The sequence below is a fragment of the Stegostoma tigrinum genome, chromosome 29 (genome assembly GCF_030684315.1).
Source record: "Stegostoma tigrinum isolate sSteTig4 chromosome 29, sSteTig4.hap1, whole genome shotgun sequence".
In the NCBI taxonomy this organism is placed as follows: Eukaryota; Metazoa; Chordata; class Chondrichthyes; order Orectolobiformes; family Stegostomatidae; genus Stegostoma; species Stegostoma tigrinum.
The window spans coordinates 29,198,084-29,218,105 of record NC_081382.1 but is presented as its reverse complement, the minus strand read 5'-3'; the positions used below and the strand labels follow the sequence as shown (position 1 = coordinate 29,218,105).

Sequence of the window (20,022 nt, the reverse complement as noted above, 5' to 3'; positions counted from 1 at the left end):
CTATTTAAGACCAAGATGAGGAGGAAGTCAGAGGGTTGTGCATTTTAGGAATCCTCTACCTTCGATGCCAGTGGAAGCTCAGTCATTAAGGAAGTTCAAGAGAGAGATTTAAAGATTTCTAGTTTGCAATGACCACAAGGGAATTTTTATTTATTCATTCATTGGGTTTGGGTGGTGTTGGCTGGACCAGCATTTAATCTCTTGCCCCTGGTGACCCAAGAAGGTGGTGATGAGCTGCCTTCTTCAGGCACTGCAGTCTGTGTGCTGGTACACCCACAATGCCATGAGTTCCAGGTCAGGTCAAATGGGAGGAGCTAAAGCTAAAGCATTGAGGTGGATGATCAGCTTGATCTAGAACAGCAGAGCATGCTAAGGGTGGGTGAGCAGTGTACACCTGTTCCTTAGAGAAATCTGCTAGACTTAAGTAGCATTGCTTAAAAGTAATTCTTTGCATAACAGTGCAACTTAGGGAAATAATAATGTATGCAAGATCAAACATTTTGAGACAGTTTGAGACCATTATTAAATGACTTTTGTTTTTTATTAACCAGATAATTCAATATGAGGAAGTCTTCAAAGTGTAGCCATGAACACTTGTTAGAAACGAACAGAAGTACAGGCAGTTCTCCTATAAAGCAACAGTTGCGTTCTTGTGTGACCTTGCACTATAGAAAATCATGCTGTTGAAAACTGCTACAGAAAATCACATTTTAGGAAAATCGCTATACCTATACAACAGAAAGTTTATGTTATCCCAAGTGTCCACTATTCAATCGTGTTATAGCCAATTCGCAGTAACAAAACACATCCTACACTCTCTCCACCTATCTTCTTTACTCTCCATCTTCGGTCCGCCTCCCCCTCTCTCCCTATTTATTCCAGTTCCCTCTCCCCATCCCCCTCTCTGATGAAGGGTCTAGGCCCGAAACGTCAGCTTTTGTGCTCCTGAGATGCTGCTTGGCCTGCTGTGTTCATCCAGCCTCACATTTTATTATCTTGGAATTCTCCAGCATCTGCAGTTCCTATTATCTCTGATCAGTAATTTCTGATGTGCTCTGTTTGAACTAACATTCTGCAATAAAAATGTCAGCTACTGAATAATAGCAGCTCTGTAAATGATGTCTTGATGAATGCAGTGCTAGTTAGATAGTAACAAATATCTTTGAGTCACTCCTGGTTGTATATATGCTAACAGTACAGGTAGTTCTGCTGTAGTATGTGAGATAATGGGAACTGCAGATGCTGGAGAATCCAAGATAATAAAGTGTGAGGCTGGATGAACACAGCAGGCCAAGCAGCATCTCAGGAGCACAAAACCTGACGTTTCGGGCCTAGACCCTTCAAAGGGTCTAGGCCCGAAACATCAGCTTTTGTGCTCCTGAGATGCTGCTTGGCCTGCTGTGTTCATCCAGCCTCACATTTTATTATCTTACATCAGAAATTACTGTTGAACCAAGAGAAAGTTTGCTTCATTGCTCACAGTAGACAGTAAGCACGTGTGCAACATAAAAGTGTTCAAATTTCAAGTCAGTCTCAAATTGCAAACTACTGTAATATGAACTAATTACAATACCTGTAATTCGAAATTATTTACAGAAAGTGGTGGAGAGGTCTGGATCGATTTAGGAGAAAAATAGGCAGCTTGTCAAGCAACAAGCTTCACAAGCATTAACCACCATTAACCACAATCACTAGAGAAGCTTGGGCTCAATGTTAACCCATTCAAAACCATTCACTTACACAGTTAAATCGAGCTCATATTTGCCATGAATGTACTTAATTAATAAATGAGAAGCATTGCAGAACCTCATCATGAATGCAATATTTAGCATCAATGTAATTTGAATGCACAAACAAAATGTACAGGAGAAAGGTTACACCACATCATCCAATTGTCTGAAAGCACTTCACACAGAAGAGGACTACGGAAGTTAGCAACAATTGCCATTCTAGTCCATCTGATAGACGACCATGAAATCAATAAGTAGTTAACCAATGACCAGGTTTCAAGACTTGCCCATTAAGCACCCAATGATCTAGTCAATAGGGAATTATCACCACAACAATTATTGGATTTCACCAAGAAAAGGAATGATTACAAATCTCCATGATGATGGATACACTTCCTTGTTGTATATCTGAGGATTCTGTTCTCTAAAGTCCTGGTCTAACACACAGCATACTAATGCTTTAAAAGGAATAAAAACAATAATATCTCCAATATAAAAGCAAGTAAAATCCCTTCTTCTCCATGCGGTAATGTTCTTTATAATTAACCTCAGTCCAGTTGGAAGGAGGAAGGATCAAGTGACACGAGATATCAATGGCAGACATTTCTAAAACAATAAATAACGTCTAGTCACTTTTCACTTCTGCCCCAGCACCTCCTGACCTGTGCCACAGATGCAAGTAGACTCAACCCCAAAGGGTTTTGCACTGAAGAGAAGACCAGGATTGTCTTTCATTCAAGTTAAGTCTAGCTTACAAGAAAAATGCATGTAACTACTCCTGGGACAGCACATTTATTAATCTATAACTCACAGTAGATAGATCCCTCAAGACATCAGGGCAAATTATGGCTGTCAACAAAACTAATGGGATGTTAGGTTGCCTAAAAACAGGCATGGAGTATAGATCAAAGGAAATAGTGCTGCCCCAATATAGATTGCTGGCCACAGCTGGAATACTGCACAGTTCTGCAACTCCACACCAAAGGGAGAAACTATTGCTAAGCTGGAAAAAGAACAAAGAAGCATCACTAAAAGACTCAGGGCACTTGAGAACAAAAACACATGAGAATAGACTCCAAGGAGCCAGAATCCTTCCCTTTGCTGAGGGGATGCATAAAATGGGATGGGATTGAGGTCATCAACTTAATATGGTTCAGAGACACTGATGATCAGAGATTCTGTAAGAATCAATGCAGGGCAAACAAAGAAACAAAAAGAGGATTCCAAGATAATAAAATGTGAGGCTGGATGAACACAGCAGGCCAAGCAGCATCTCAGGAGCACAAAAGCTGACGTTTCGGGCCTAGACCCTTCGCAGTTCCCATTATCTCTAACAAGAGAATGTAGGCTTGAATGGAGATGTGAAGATCCTAGCTGGTTGTAATTTAAATAAGATCTGAGAATGAAACCCAGCATCGTATTTAACTGGCACTTTACTATGGTGGTTAGTTACTAGAACGTATTTACTGTTAAAAGAGGATGTAGGCTTGGTGCAATGATTGCTATATTCAGGGGTCGCTTGGGTGCAAGTAGGGACAGTGGCTTGCGTCTGGTCAAAGTGAAATGAGGCAAATATTTTTGGTTACAACTGTGGAGATTAGGCTGAACACATCTGTGTAGAGGGTTTCTATATTTTCTGCTGAGAAAGGAACTAATGTAAATACTCTTCTGTAACTGTTGAGGCTATGGCCAAACCTCTCTGTTGTGATGGCAGACGGCATTGGAAAATCAAAGTCTGCTCTAGTTCCGAATTTAAAAGTAGTTCAAATAAAGTTCTTAGACACAGTCTGTCTAGAATCAGCAGCTAAGTGCAACACAAAATTAATCAGATGCAGCTTGCAAACCCGCTTGTCAAAACCGACACGAAAGGATTTAAGCACGTGGAACAGCAAAGAATTTAGTAGCAGCCATAATGTAAAAGTAAGAGTTCAAATTTCCATTCATCCAATTCATCAATTTTCCTTCATGACAGCGAGTTGAGTGCAGCTACGGGCTGTTCATCCTTGGGATCTGCATTTATTCTCTTCTCCCCTACTGTCCTGACAATTGTGCTTGTCATGATGTATGCAGCGTGTTCTTGCATGGTACTGTAAATATTATCAATTTGAATAAAGTTTCAAAAGCATTCTGGGATCGGACTGGAATTGCATTTAGGGTCAGTCAGCTTAGTTAGCTGGACAGCTGGTTTGCAAAGCAATGTGATGCCAATTGCATAGATTCAATTCCTTCATTCAGTTGAGGTTACCATGAAGGACTCTCCTTCTCACCCACTTCTTCAGTTGAAGCGTGGTGACTCTCAGATTAAACTGCCACCAGTCATCTCTCTCCAATGAGAGAGAAGCCCAATGGACTGCTAAAACTATGGCTATGTTAGCTTTTATCATCAGCTGGGATTGCAACAGGGGAAGTGACAGTATTTCAGGTATACATCAATAGAACCCATTTAAACAGCATTTTTGAACTTGTAAAGCTTGTTGGAAACTGTTAAAATGAATGGAGATGTGAAGATCCTAGCTGGTTGTAATTTAAATAAGATCTGAGAATGAAACCCAGCATCGTATTTAACTGGCACTTTACTATGGTGGTTAGTTACTAGAACGTATTTACACCAAGCTGCAAACGCTCGTGAACAGAACAACATCAATTTATTGTGCAAATGTGTATGAAACAAAGCAATACAAGTCAAAAAAGGCATTAACACAAACAGTGAAGCAAAGTTTCAACCTGTTTCCCAGTGTTTTCCGTTACAGATACTTAACCCCAGAGAAATAACCACTGCAACACCTCAAGTCTTGAATTTCCTACTTAACTGGCTCTTCCCAGTTCTTTTATTCCCCCTTGGACCTGCTGAGACAGTTTGAGATTCCATTTGGAGTTTGCTGGCATGAAGTTTTTCCAATTCCAAACCCGTTTTTTTTGTTTGGATAGCTGGAAACCTCTATATGTACACACTGTCAACCTGGATGATATTGCACAGACCAAAACCACTTTTCTCAGAGTGAATGGTTCCCCTGCTCTGATAGCTTAATTTTCCTGCTAGGAGGAAACAGAACTGAACTCAAAAGTTAAACTAACGGCTCAGGCCGAAACTCAGCAGCAGAAGCATTCGGTTGATCCATATCATGGTATCTTAAAAGCACTTGAATGGATCACATGCCATCTTGGAAATGATACATTCACACTGTTTCAAATTACTTTCTGACCTTTCAAAATGCATTATCTTCACAAAACTGACCAGAATTCATCTCTCTCTATTTTAAAATTCAAATTTCTAATGATAATTATACATTATGAACCTTTTATCTCTCCACAATTCAAGACTTCCCTCATTTACCTTCTAATTTTGCATAACCTTCCAGTTTGGCTTTCTTCCTTATTGTTTCCTTGCTTCTCTATTTCAGTTGCAAATCTCATTAATGCTGCACTGAAGGAATTGGGTTTGGCATGAGCATTGATACAACAGTCCGTTTCTGCTCCCTGAAAGCTTACATGGCTGGTGAGGTGGTGGTAGCAAATTGATGTTGGGAAGGACCTTTACAAACCAGCTAGATGGAAAATGTTCAACATTGTAATCTCTGGAAACAAAGTCAGCACTTTCACCAAACTAATTTCAAAATTATTTCAAGCCCTGTGACGATCCTATACATCTTTGGACATCTTGCCTTGAGGCTGCTACTCAGATGGTGTCAACTGAGTTCCAGAAGGAAGTATCTTATTCCTGAATCTCATTGTGCCCATGGTATTTAAGGCGAGAATAGACAACACACTTTATTGATGATTAGGATTTACTCATCTTAAATTCAGTAAACTTTGCATGATCAGGAAAGAGAGAGAGAAAGCCTGAGTGAGTATAAAGTTAAGGGAAGATAATAAAGTGTGGAGCTGGATGAATACAGCAGGCCAAGCAGCATCTCAGGAGCACAAAAGCTGATGTTTCGGGCCTAGACCCTTCATCAGAGAGGGGGACGGGAGAGGGAGCTGGAATAAATAGGGAGTTGGGGGGGAGGCAGACCGAAGATGGGGAGAAAAGAAGATAGGTAGAGACGGGACTATAGGTGGGAAGGTAGGGAGGGGAGAGGTCAGTCCAGGGAAGATGGACAGGTCAAGGAGGCGGGATGAGGTGGTAGGAAGGAAATGGAGGTGCGGTTTGAGGTGGGAGGAAGGGATGGGTGAGAGGAAGAACAGGTTAGGGAAGCGGAGACAGGCTGGGCTGGTTTTGGGATGCAGTGGGGGGAGGGGATGAGCTGGGCTGGTTTTGGGATGCAGTAGGGGAGGGGAAGAACTGGGCTGGTTTTGGGATGCAGTAGGGGAAGGGGAGATTTTGAAGCTTGTGAAGTCCACATTGATATCATTGGGTTGCAGGGTTCCCAAGCGGAATATGAGTTGCTGTTCTTGCAACTTTCAGGTGGCATCAGTGTGGCACTGCAGGAGGCCCATGATGGACATGTCATCTAAAGAATAGGAGGGGGAGTTGAAATGGTTTGCGACTGGGAGGTGCAGTTGTTTATTGCGAACCAAGCGGAGGTGCTCTGCAAAGCGGTGTCCAAGCCTTCCGCTTGGTTTCCCCAGTGTAGAGGAAGCCACACCGGGTACAATGGATACAGTATACCACATTGGCAGATGTGCAGGTGAACATCTGCTTGATATGAAAAATCATCTTGGGGCCTGGGATGGGGGTGAGGGAGGTGGTGTGGGGGCAAGTGTAGCACTTCCTGCGGTTGCAGGGGAAGGAGCCGGATGTGGTGGGGTTGGAGGGCAGTGTGGAGCGAACAAGGGAGTCACGGAGAGAGTGGTCTCTCCAGAAAGCAGACAAGGGTGGGGATGGAAAAATATCTTGGGTGGTGGGGTCGGATTGTAGATGGCGGAAGTGTCGGAGGATGATGCGTTGTAACCGGAGGTTGGTGGGGTGGTATGTGAGAAAGAGGGGGATCCTCTTTGGGCGGTTGTGGCGGGGGCGGGGTGTGAGGGATGTCTTGCGGGAAATACGGGAGACACGGTCAAGGGCGTTCTCGATCACTGTGGGGGGAAAGTTGCGGTCCTTGAAGAACTTGGACATCTGGGATGTGCGGGAGTGGAATGCCTCATCGTGGGAGCAGATGCAGCGGAGGCGGAGGAATTGGGAATAGGGGATGGAATTTTTGCAGGAGCGTGGGTGGGAGGAGGTGTATTCTAGGTAGCTGTGGGAGTCGGTGGGCTTGAAATGGACATCAGTTTCTAGCTGGTTACCTGAGATGGAGACTGTGAGGTCCAGGAAGGTGAGGGATGTGCTGGAAATGGTCCAGGTGAGCTTGAGGTTGGAGTGGACGGTGTTGGTGAAGAGGATGAACTGTTCGAGCTCCTCTGGGGAGCAAGAGGCGGCGCCGATACAGTCATCAATGTAACGTAGGAAGTGGTGGGGTTTGGGGCCTGTGTAGGTGCGGAAGAGGGACTGTTCCACGTAACCGACAAAGAGGCAGGCATAGCTTGGGCCCATGCGGGTGCCCATGGCCACCCCCTTTGTAGGAAGTGGGAGGAATTGAAAGAGTTGTTGAGGATGAGGACGAGTTTGGCTGGGCGGATGAGGGGGTCGGTGGAGGGGGATTGGTCGGGCCTGCAGGACAGGAAGAAGTGGAGGGCCTTGAGGCCATCAGCATGAGGAATACAGGTGTATAGGGACTGGACGTCCATGGTGAAAATGAGGTGTTGGGGGCCAGGGAATTGGACATCCTGGAGGAGGTGAAGGGTGTGGGTGGTGTCACAGATGTAGGTAGGGAGTTCCTGGACCAAAGGGGAGAAAATGGAGTCCAGATCGGTGGAGATGAGTTCAGTGGGGCAGGAGCAGGCTGAGACAATGGGTTGACCAGGGCAGGCAGGTTTGTGGATTCTGGGAAGGAGATAGAAACGGGCCGTGCGGGGTTAGGGAACAATGAGGTTGGAGGCTGTGTGTGGGAGGTGCCCTGGGGTGATGAGATCATGGATGGTGTTGGAGATGATGGTTTGGTGCTCGGGGGTGGGGTCATGATCAAGGGAGCGGTAGGAGGTGGTGTCGGAGAGTTGGCGTTTGGCCTCGGCGATGTAGAGGTCAGTGCACCATTCTACCACTGCACCACCCTTGTCTGCGGGTTTGATGGTGAGGTTGGGGTTGGAGCGGAGGGCTGCCATTCTGCGGGAGAGAGGTTGGAGTGGCTGAGAGGGGTGGAGAGGTTGAGGCGGTTGATGTCTCGACGGCGGTTGGAGATGAAGAGGTCGAAGGAGGGTAGGTGGCCTGGAAGGCGACTTGTGTTGGAGGCGGGTGAAGGGGTCAGTGGATGGAGGGTTAGGCTCCCGGTTAAAGAAGTAAGCGTGGAGGCGGAAAAACTGCTCGATCCAAACGTGACTGGTATTCATTGATGTGCGGGTGGAGGGGGACAAAGGTGAGCCCCCTGCTTAGGACTGACCGTTCGTCCTCAGTCAGTGGGAGGTCTGGGGGGATTGTGAAGATGCGGCAGGGCTCAGTGTGGCTGTCTTCTCTGGGGTTGCTGGCTGTGGAGACTATGGGTGGAACGATGTGGTCCTCGGCTGTGGGTGGGGTTCCGTCGGCGTCCAGCCCAGCTCGACCCCTCCCCCCACTGCATCCCAAAACCAGTCCAGCCTGTCTCTGCTTCCCTAACCTGTTCTTCCGCTCACCCATCCCCTCCTCCCACCTCAAGCCGCACCTCCATTTCCTACCTACTAACCTCATCCCGCCTCCTTGACCTGTCCGTCTTCCCTGGACTGACCTATCCCCTCCCTACCTCCCCACCTATACTCTCCTCTCTACCTGTCTTCTTTTCTCTCCATCTTTGGTCCACCTCCCCCTCTCTCCCTATTTATTCCAGAACCCTCTCCCCATCCCCTTCTCTGATGAAGGGTTTAGGCCCACAACGTCAGCTTTTGTGCTCCTGAAATGCTGCTTGGCCTGCTGTGTTCATCCAGCTCCACACTTTGTTATCTTGGATTCTACAGCATCTGCAGTTCCCATTATCACTCAAAGTTAAGGGAATTTACTGCACAGAAGGAGGTGCTTGTTGCTTGCTCTTCCTTCGGCTCATAGTTTGTAAGGATTTTTTAAAGCAGGATCAATTGAAGACCAGGATCGAGGACCAGAACAGAAGATTGACATCCCAGGTGTTACAGGCCAGGCCAAACCCCTTTCAAGCATATCCAGGAGATAGCCTAGACTCCAACCTTTTCTTATTTAAAGGCAAGAGAAAGATGATGTGTTCCAGGTGCAATTCAATTGGTCACACTACTCAGCTTGAAACAAAACACATTTGATTTTTACATCAAAGTTAAAATGCAAATAAGGAAGTATTGGTCCAGCTTTAATTCCATTAGAAAACATAACGGACTAATAGATTATTTAACTGCTAAACAGCAACCGCTCCAGTATAGTAACATTCTATAAACACACCATTGGCAAAGGCAAATTCAGTAAAATGCATTGTCTCACATGCAGTGCCTCTCCAGTTTAGGAAGAAAGAATGTCAAGAGAAAATTCTGGGAGGCAACGCAAACTCAAGTGTTTTGCTGTAGCAGGGAGAGTTATATGGCAGCATCAAAGCCACAACATCTGCCAAAAACTAAACTAAAGCCATGGTTCTGTGTGAGCCTGGCTCCACCCATTCAGGCTGCATTTATTGTTCCAAATTTAACAAAACCCAAGACCTCACAAAGCTGTTTACAGAACAGGCCACTCATCACCTCTGTCTCAACTTTTCTTCATAAAGGAAGAAAAAAGGACAAAGTGCACCTCTTAAAACTAGAATATTGTCACACAGCTAAACTGTTAAGTTCAATGGTTGGCAATAGCTACTAATTTGACTATCTACTATGGGTTACTCTCAGATTGAAGGTAAATAGCAGAAATACTTAAAGCTACAAACTAAAAGTCAAGTATGAAATTTTTAAAAATAAAATTAAGAACTAAGTAATTAAAATAGAGATGCCAGGGAAGCGATGTGGTGTAAATGCATAATATGGGAGCTGGTAGAGCCAATGTGCTTCATAGTGACCACATTTGCAACAACTGCTAATTGAGTGAGGAACTCTAACTCAAAATTACTGAGCTGGAGTCAACTTTGAACAATGTGACACATTAAGGAGATGCTGTGTTTCAGGACAATGTCATATCCCTTGGATTAAATACTCTGATTTTGGTCAGTGGTTAGGGACAAGAAGGTGTGCCTATGAGCGAGACAGGTAGGGGATCCAGGAGGTAGTGCTGAAGGAGCCTTAGCCCTTGAGTGTGTTGAACCGGTTTGAAATTCTTGCTCCCTGCCTAGATAAGAGTGGAGACAATAGGGAGGATGAGCAAATTGAACATTGCACCATGGTACAGGGAGGAGAAAGCGAAATGTAATCTTACTCAAGGACAGTATACATCAAGGGAATAGATAATGTGACCAGAAATGAGAGTCCCAAAGGCAGTGTTGCCTGCCTAATGTCTGGTTGAAAGATATCTCATCTGATCTGCAAAGGAACTTGTAGTGTGAGGGGAAGACTCAATTGTTGTTGGTACCAATACGGGCAACAATAATAGGTAGAGAGGAAAGAGGCTCTGATGTGGAAATTTGAACAGTTAGGGGCTTCATTAAAAAGCAGAACCAAGACGGTAATAAAGTATGGATTACGTTCTACGATAAATGCAAATGGGCACAGGGTCAGCAAGATTAAAAAAAAGTAAATGTGTGGCTCAAAGACTGATTTGGGAGAAATGGGTTTGAATTCCTGGCACACTGGCACCAGTACTGGGGAAGGAGGAAGCTGTTCAAATGCACCAGCTTCACCTGAATCATGCCGGGACCGGGGTCCTGGTAAATTATGTAACGACTGCTTTATACTAAATCGCTGGGGGTGGGGTGTTCAAATTATGGAAAAAGTTAAATTTCCAGAACAATTAAGGGAGGCAGAGAATTTGGAAAGGGTCAGGAATCTAATAAGTTTATCATAGGAGGCTGCAGCACCTTATGGTCAGAAGCCATGGTGTTGGGAGCACGGTCCTCGTATGGATGGAAGATTGACTGACTGGCAGAATGCAGAAAGTAGAGATAAATGGGTCCTTTTCAGGATGGCGACTGGTGACTAATGGAGTTCTGCAGGGGTCCATGTTGGGACCACGACTAATTATGTTATACATTAACAATCTGGACAAAGGAACTAAGGGCATTGTTGCTAAGTTTGTAGATGACCCAAGAATAATCGGAGGAATAGGTAGAATTGAAGAACAGCGGAAGCTACAGACAGGGTAGGAGAGTAAACAAAGAAATAGCAGATAGAATACAATGCAGCAGAGCATGAGGGCATACACTTTGGTCAAAAGAATAAAGGCACAGAGTACTTTCTAAGCAGGGAAAGGCTTTAGAAATCTGAAATACAAAGGGACTTGAAATTCCTAATTCAGGATTCTCTTAACATTAACTAGGGATCAGTTGGCAGGTTAGGGAGGCAATTGTAATGCTGGCATTCATTCAAATAGGGCTAGAATACAACAGCAGAAATGTACTAGTGAGGCTATACAAGGCCCTGGTCAGACTACATTTGGAAAACCGTGAATAGTTATGGGCCATGCATCTATAGAAGGCTGCCAGCCTTTTGGGGGTTGGGGGCGGGGGGGGGGGGGGGGGGGGGGGGCGGTGGTGTGGTGCGGGGGTGGGTCTCCCTCTGAGGTTCACAAGAATGATCCCAGGGATGAAGTGCTTGTCAAACGAGGAGCTGTTGAGGACTCTGGCTCCATATTCAATATATGGAGTTTAGAAGGATTGAGGGGAGGGGGGTGCCCATCTGATTGAAACTTAGAATGCTGAGAGGCCGAGATCAGGTGAATATGGAGAAGAGGTTTCCACCAGTAGGAGAGACTTGGATCTGAGGGCACAGCCTCAATGAGAAGGGACAACCTTTCAGAACTGAGATGGGGAGGAATTTCTTCAGCCAGAGAGTGGTTAATTTGTGGAATTCACGGCCACAGAGGGATGTGGAGGCCAAGTCATTAAGACATACTTAAGACAGAGATAGATGTGTTCTTGGTTAGTAAGGGGATTAAGGGCTACTGGGAGAAGGCAGGAGAGTGGGCTTAAGCCATGATCAAATAGTGGAGCAGATTTGGTGGGCCAAATGGCCTAATTCTGCTTCTATATCTTAAGGTTTATTTTTGTAGAAAAAAATATTGTATTCTGGAGAGAAAAAAGTTTAACTTTTGTTCATTTTGCTTTTGTTTGGTTTGTGTACTGCGAGGGTCGGTGTTGGGTCCACTACTGTTTGTCATTTTTATAAATGACCTGGATGAGGGCGTAGAAGGATGGGTTAGTAAATTTGCAGACGACACTAAGGTCGGTGGAGTTGTGGATAGTGACGAAGGATGCTGTAGGTTGCAGAGAGACATAGATAAGCTGCAGAGCTGGGCTGAGAGGTGGCAAATGGAGTTTAATGCGGACAAATGTGAGGTGATGCACTTTGGTGGGAGTAACCGGAAGGCAAATTACAGGGCTAATGGTAAGATTCTTGGTAGTGTAGATGAGCAGAGAGATCTCGGTGTCCGTGTACACAGATCCTTGAAAGTTGCCACCCAGGTTGACAGGCCTGTTAAGAAGGCATACAGTGTTTTAGCTTTTATTAATAGAGGGATCGAGTTCCGGAACCAAGAGGTTATGCTGTACAAAACTCTGGTGTGGCCACGCTTGGAGTATTGCGTACAGTTCTGGTCACCGCATCATAAGAAGGATGTGGAAGCTTTGGAAAGGATGCAGAGGAGATTTACTAGGATGTTGCCTGGTATGGAGGGAAGGTCTTATGAGGAAAGGCTAAGGGACTTGAGGCTGTTTTCATTAGAGAGAAGAAGGTTGAGAGGTGACTTAATTGAGACATATAAAATAATCAGAGGGTTAGATAGGGTGGATAGGGAGAGCCTTTTTCCTAGGATGGTGACGGCGAGCATGAGGCGGCATAGCTTTAAATTGAGGGGTGAAAGATATAGGAGAGATGTCAGAGGTAGTTTCTTTACTCAGAGAGTAGTAAGGGAATGGAACACTTTGCCTGCAACGGTAGTAGATTCGCCAACTTTAGGTACATTTAAGTTGTCATTGGATAAGCGTATGGACGTACATGGAATAGTGTAGGTTAAATGGGCTTCAGATTGGTATGGCAGGTCGGCACAACATTGAGGGCCGAAGGGCCTGTACTGTGCTGTAATGTTCTATGTACTTGCTGCATACAATACTTAGAGAATGACATTCAGGTCTGGACAACTTGTGAAGCAACAAATTAAAGAAGGTAACCACATGAAACCTGAACATTTGGTTTGAGCTGCCAGGTTACATTACAGTGTCTTACAAGGTACGAGTGCAGTCTCTAGCCTGCTCAACATAAAACTCAGGGGCTCTCTCATTGGGCCATGAGGTTTCACTTTCCATTTAAAAAGGCAAAGCACTGTTGTGGGACAAAGGATGCTGCTGATCTGATGATTTATTTCTGAATCCTGTTGTAGATCCCAACAAATGCATGGCGATGCAATCTGGTCAAGTATTGGACAAGCTCTAATTATATGTATACTGGGAATTCTCTTGATCTGAAATAGAAGAAACTGAAAAGATACAATAGTTTGAAAATGTTAAAGGGAGTTTTTCAGATGATCCAGTGTGCAGCTGCTGTGTGCAGGCCTGTGTCAGAAACTTTCTTCAGGATCACTTTGCTGCTCAATAAAAATGCAGTTCAAGCTGAAATTAAGGCTGGATCTTTTGCTGAAAATCACCCGCATCAAGAAAGTCCACAAAGTTGATTAAAATTGGAGAACAAGGGAGGATTAGTTGGCATATTATTAGCTACCTTAACCTGCAAAGAGATTTCAGGCAGAACTCTGATTCCATCTGCAGCCAACGTTGTGATAAGTAACAGTGCAAAATGCAAGTCAGAAACCTAAAGTACTTAAGTGTTACTTCAAGCATCAAAGTGAATGGAAGCCACCTCTGTCCATTAAGCAAGTCCAGCAGTAGATTTACAAACAATAAAGGGCATAATGAGCTACATAAGAGTTAAACAATATCCAATTGTTTTAACTGTGTTAATTGTGGCAATCAAAATCGTAAATTTTGAGATTTTGCAACAACGTACAGAAATTCAGCATCTCATTTTCTTCAAGCACCCTTTCATTATGAAAAGAAATCTTCATTTACATCGAGAGCCTCTCAATTACATCTGGTGGGTGGTTAGGAGACCAATAGCAAAAAGAGAGAAAACTCTTGCAGCACTAGACACAAGTACAGCTTAAAATCGTTTCCTGGCACTTGCAACGACACTTTTCAAAACATGGCATGTGGTCCACATTATCTAGCTTTTTCACCGGCAGCTGGAGATATTTTGCATGATATCAACCCACAGCTTGATTGATTGCCCTTCAGTAATCAGAAAATAAAAGCCAGATATATGACTTACCCAAGTAGGGGATGCAGGGAACCATCCTCAAGCTGCTGATGAATTCACGCATTCTCTTGTAGTTGTCTTCTTTAGTCACTAAATAATCCAGCTTCTCAAATGTTGCTTTGTCTTTTCGACTGACTAGCTGCAAAGTGAGAAAAAGATAAAGCTCACTGATAAGATCCTTATGAACCAGAAGTCAAATGAAATATCATTTTTCCAACGATGGGTTTAACAATTTGGGAACAGATAGCAATAAAAAGCATGAGGTGACAAGCAGCATGTGAAAAGCCACCAAGATATTAACTGAGTGAATTCGGGTCAAGTACTCACAGGCTTTGGCAGGGCTTGTAGAAATGTGCATTCATTAGGACCATGGCTTCTGCACAAAGGATCTTATGCTAAAGGATCTTGTCATGCAGTGGTAAAAGGCCCTACCTCTGTGTTAAGAGATCTGGGATCAGCTCCCATCTGCCGCAGAGGTCTACAATGTGTTTAGAACAGGTTGGTCAAAAATAATTTGAGGTATTTTGTGGTGTAACTGGAGTCTGACTCCCAGCCATAAGATGGTGTTTTCAAACACCATCACACTCAAGGGTTTTCATGGCAACTTAGATATTCAGGTTTTCCCTTTTAAAAGGGACTGTTAATTTATTTACTAGCTTTAATTACTGCCCCTTTGGACTGTCAATTAATTCAATCATTTGTTTCTTCTTTACGGACAGAAGTGTATTAGGAAGTACAGCCTGTTGCCGTAACTGTTGGATGACAAAGCTGCACCGTACCTCACCATGTTCTACGTGCTACGTTACTGCTCACTGTAACAGCAGATGTAAGGCTTCTTCCAGTGTAGGGATCTACACGGCCTGTCTGGTCTGGTGTGAGGATGTGGTTGTGTAATGACAGAAAGCTCTTGTGCTAGTTTATGACATGATAGCAAGCAAGGTAAACTGGTGTACAAAGAACAACCACCAACGGAACAACAGAGAAGTACAGCATGGGAACAGGCACTTCAGCCCTATCACTCTGTGTGAAAAACATCCCTCACACATTTCCCTTAAACTTTCCCCCTCTCACATTGAACCTGCGCCACATTGTAATTGAAACTTCAACCTGGGGAAAAAGCCTCTGACCTTCCGCCTCTACGTTCGCCCTCTATCAGATCTTCTCTGAGCCGCTTTCTTCCCAGTGAAAACAATCCTAGCCTTTTTAACCCCCCCTCATAGCCAATGCTCTAAAAAATCAGGCAACATCCTGGTGATAACAAAGTGTGGAGCTGGATGAACACAGCAGGCCAAGCAGCATCTTAGGAGCACAAGAGCTGACGTTTCGGTTCTCGACACTTCATCAGAAAAAGGGGAGAGGAAGGGGGTTCTGAAATAAATAGGGAGAGCGGGGGAGGCAGATCAAAGATGGATAGAGGAGAAGATAAGTGAAGAGGAGACACACAAGTTAAAGGGGTGGCGATGGAGCCAGTAGAGGTGAGTGTAGATGGGGAGGTAGGGAGGGGATAGATCAGTCCGGGAGGACGGACAGGTCAAGGGGGTGGGATGAGGTTAATAGGTAGGAAATGGAGGTGCAGATTGAGGTGGGAGAAAGGGATAGGTGAGAGGAAGAACAGGTTAGGGAGGCGGGGCTGAGCTGGGCTGGTTTTGGGATGTTGTGGAGGGAGAGGAGATTTTGAAGCTTGTGAAATCCTTCTGTGCAGTCTCTCCAAAGCTTCCATATCCTTCCGACAGCATGGTGACCAAAACTGCACACAATACTCTAAATGCGGCCTAAAAAAGGTTTTATAATCACTGCAACATGTTCGCCAACTCTTCTACTCCATGCCCTGGGAGATGAAGACAAGTGTGCCATCTGCCTTCTTAGTTATTTTGGCCACCTGTGTTGCCACTTCTGGGAACATTGGACCTGCACACCCAGATCCTCTGTATGTTAATATTCCTAAGGGTTCTGCGATTAACAGTATCATTCACACCGAAATTTGATCCTCCAAAATGCATGACTTGGCATTTGTCTGGATTAAACTCCATCTGCCATTTCTGTGCCCAAATCACCAATCTATATATCCTGTTGTATCCTTTAACAATCATTGGCACTATCAGCAACTCCACCAATCTTTGTGTCATCAGCAAGCTTACTAATCAGACCACCCACATTTTCCTCCAAATCATTTATATGTACTACAAACAGAGGACCTAAGACTGATCCCTGTGGAGCTAGTTACTGGTCTCCATTTTGAAAAACATCCTTCCACCGCTGCCCTCTATGACCAAGCCAGTTTTGAAGAATCCAGCTAGCCAGCCCACCCCGAATGCCATGTGGTTTCAATTTTTGTAGCAATCTGCCATGTGGCACTTTATCAAACACCTTACTAATGACCATATAAATTACATCCACAGCCTTTCCCCCATCAATCATCTTCATCAGCTCTTCAAACAATTTAATCAGTTGATGAGGCATGACCTTCCCTGTACAAAACCATGCTGCCTATCACAAACTAGTCCATTTTCTTCCAAATGTGCATTTATCTCATCCCTCAGTACCTTCTCCAAGACCTTCCCACCACAGACATCAGGCTGAACAGCCTATAATTTCCTGAATTATCCCTGCTTCCTTTCTTAAACAAGGGAACATCATTGGCTAATTTCCAGTCCTCTGGAGCTTCACCTGTGGTCAAGGAGGATGTGAAGGTATCTACTAATGTCCCAGCTATTTCTTCCCTTTCCTCTTGTAGTAACCTGGGATAGATTCCATCTGGCCCTGGGAAATTATCTGCCTTAATGCAATTTAGGATACCCAAAATATTCACCTTCAATATAATGACATTCTCTAGAGAATTCACACACTCATTCCTGACCTCTGCATTAGCCACGTCCTTCTCCTCGGTGAATGCATAAAAAGCCTTGGGATTCTCCTTGACCCTATTTGCTAAAGACATTTCATGGCCCCTTTCAGCCTTCCTATTTCTACACTTAAGTTCCTTCCAAATTTCTCTATATTCCCCCAAGGGCTTCATCAGTTTGCAGCTGCCTAGACCTATCGCATGCTTCCTTTTTCCTTTTGACAAAGCTGACAATTTCCCTTGTCACTCATGGGTCCTGGATCCTGCCATTCCTATCCTTCGATGGTGTGGTTGGCAATGCTTACAGAGACCATGTGAAGGACGTGGATGGCAGGTCACCCTCTTTAGCTTATTCTTCCATCAAATTACATCAATACGACAAGAGGTGTTTCAGGCAGTCGTCAACATTAACTCTGTCAGCCCCTCACATAACAAAGATAGCTTCCAAGAGGAGGTTTTAAAAGCTAAGATAATGCCTGGTTAGTACTTGGCTGAGAGACAACCCTGGGAATACAGGGTGCAGTAAGCTTTTGCTGCCAGCAGAGGCTGCTCATGCCACCGACATGTACTCTGCCACAATTAATTGTCAAGCTTTCCCAGGGAACATTATTTCAATTTGATAAGTTTCCTTAGGAATTGGGAGGTCATGTTGTGGCACTACAGGACATAGGTTGGGGCACCTTTGCAATTCTGGTTTCCCTACTACAGGAGCAATGTTGTTAAACTTGAAAGGGTTCAGAAAAGATTTACAAGGATGTTGCCGGGGTTGAGCTATAGGGAGAGGCTGAATAGGCTGGGGCTATTTTCCCTGGAGCGTTGGAGGCTGAGCGGTGACCTCAGAGGTTTATAAAATCGTGAGGGACATGGATAGAAGGAATAGCCAAAGTTTTTCCCCTTGGGTGGGGAGTCCAAAATTAGAGGGTATAGGTTTAAGGTGAGAGGGAAAGATTTAAAAGGGACCTAAGGGGAAACTTATGGCAAAAAAACCATGTGGGTATAGAGTGAGCTGCCAGAGGAAGCGGTGCGAGCTAGTCTAATCACAATAATTAAAAGGTATCTGGATGGATATACGAATAGGAAGGGTATAGGGGGATATGGGCCAAATGCTGGCAAGTGGGGCGAGATTTATTTAGGATATCTGGTCGGCACGGACAAGTTGGACTGAAGGGTCCGTTTCCCTGCTGCACAGCTGAATTATTCTAAGTCTGAAAGGAATGTAAAAATTCAACCCTGTCAGTCCTTTTGGAGATTCCAGGTCATTCTTTGGCAATTCCCAATTAGTTCAGTTGGTAGTTAGTTAACATGGCTTTTAGCCCCACAGTCAGTCTCTGGTATCGTACAAATTTGAGGAATCCAAATTGTAGGAGGGAAGTCATTGAACTGGAGAGGATGCAAACGAGATTTACCAGGACATTGCCTGTGCTGGAGAGTTTGGTCATAAACAGACTGTGGTTATCTTCCTTGAAGAACAGGAGACTAACAGGGGACATGATTGAGATGTATAAAATGATGAGGGGTGTAGACAGGGTAGATGGGAAGGTACTTTACCCCTTGACATAGGAAACAATGATGAGGGGGTATAAATTGAAGAGGCAGGAGATTTAGAGGGGATGTGAGGAAAATAAATGCTTAGCCAGAGGATGGTGGGAAGTTGGAATACACTGTAAGGGTAGAGGCAGAGCCCCTTATATTTCCAAGGCATACAAGACTGTGGGCCAAGTGTTAGAAAGTGAGATTAGAATAGTTAGGTTTGACTGATGCAGACTTGATGGGCTGAAAGGCCTTTTCTGTGCTGTAGGTCTCAAATGATGCTCAGATACATTGACCTGTACTTTACCTACAGCCATACTAGTCTGAAAACATCCCATCTTGGAAGAAATGAGACATTGTATGGGGATAGTCATAACTGCTGATGCTGGAGAATCTGAGATAACACGGTGTAGAGCTGGATGAACTCAGCAGGCCAAGCATTATCAGATGTGCAGGAATTGACAGTTTGGGAAGAAATTTCTGAAGAAGGGTCTCGACCCGAAACGTCAGACATTACATAGGCCCTGGTTGGTAATTGAATGGGAGATAACCTGACATTTCAGCCACTCAGTGTGGAGCTGCTTTCTACAAGAGTGTATGCTTTGGCATTTGGTTTTCCCAGTAAGTGGTACCAAACTGAAACAGAATAATTTCTTTTGGAAAGTAAAGCAAAAAGAGAGAGAGCAGACTTTGTGTTGACGTCAAAGGGAAGAATTCTGATATTTCCTTCATGAATGGCAGTATCTTGTAGTTTACAAAATAGAAATGGAGTTATGCTGCACTTCTTTGAGTTCAAACCCTATGTTTTGGAATCTTGAAAGTTAGCTGTATGTTCTCAATATCTGCCAAGAAGAGTGTTACAAATTATGTGAATAAGTACACTGTGGCTGGAAAAATACATCAACCACTTTCGTTTATGACAAACAGGAAGACAAGAGTTACTCCAGACACTGACTAAAACTTCATTCATGCCAAGGTACATTATGCCATGTTACAGGCATTTAACACATTTTTGGAACAAACCGATTTTGAGAAGTGCTGTTCATTTACGCAGCGTGAAAGTTCTTCTCTCCTTTATTTTGCGAAATGAAAATGAAAATACTGTTAAGTCATAAGATATGCAGTGTTATTTTTATAGTTACTGACAATTTCAGATTGTGTATACAGTGTATTGCTTTCATATATTCTCAGAAATACACCCTAAACAAATTATTTCATGAGCATCCTCTTGTTTAAGTGTATTTTAAAATTGGTGTTTTGAAGCAAAATCTTTTAGTGTTTAATTGACAATCTATTAACACCATTAAAAATAAATTCTTGTGTTCATACTTTGTACAAATTCTGAAACGGTTCATAGCTCTGACAATTTTCAATTACTCATTTCACGTCAGATACAAATTTCAAAAATGCAACTAGGTGGGTTGCTAATATTTCGTAAAAGAATTCTGAATATTCATGTATTAACTTGGCACTGATCTTAAGTTACTTAAGGATCCACTCCACCTTTAC

The 20,022-nt window shown here is 44.0% G+C and overlaps 1 protein-coding gene across 9 annotated transcripts in view; it reads right to left on the bottom strand.

Annotated features, from left to right (window-relative positions):
* The window catches only part of LOC125465342 (ras-specific guanine nucleotide-releasing factor RalGPS1-like), a 713,999-nt gene that overhangs the window by 404,941 nt on the left and 289,036 nt on the right, over positions 1–20,022 (bottom strand). For all 9 annotated transcript variants that reach the window (XM_059638202.1, XM_048558694.2, XM_048558692.2 and 6 more), the window contains one exon: positions 14,154–14,280. In XM_059638202.1, the coding sequence (XP_059494185.1) occupies positions 14,154–14,280 (127 nt within the window). The remainder of the gene's footprint in view (positions 1–14,153; positions 14,281–20,022) is intronic.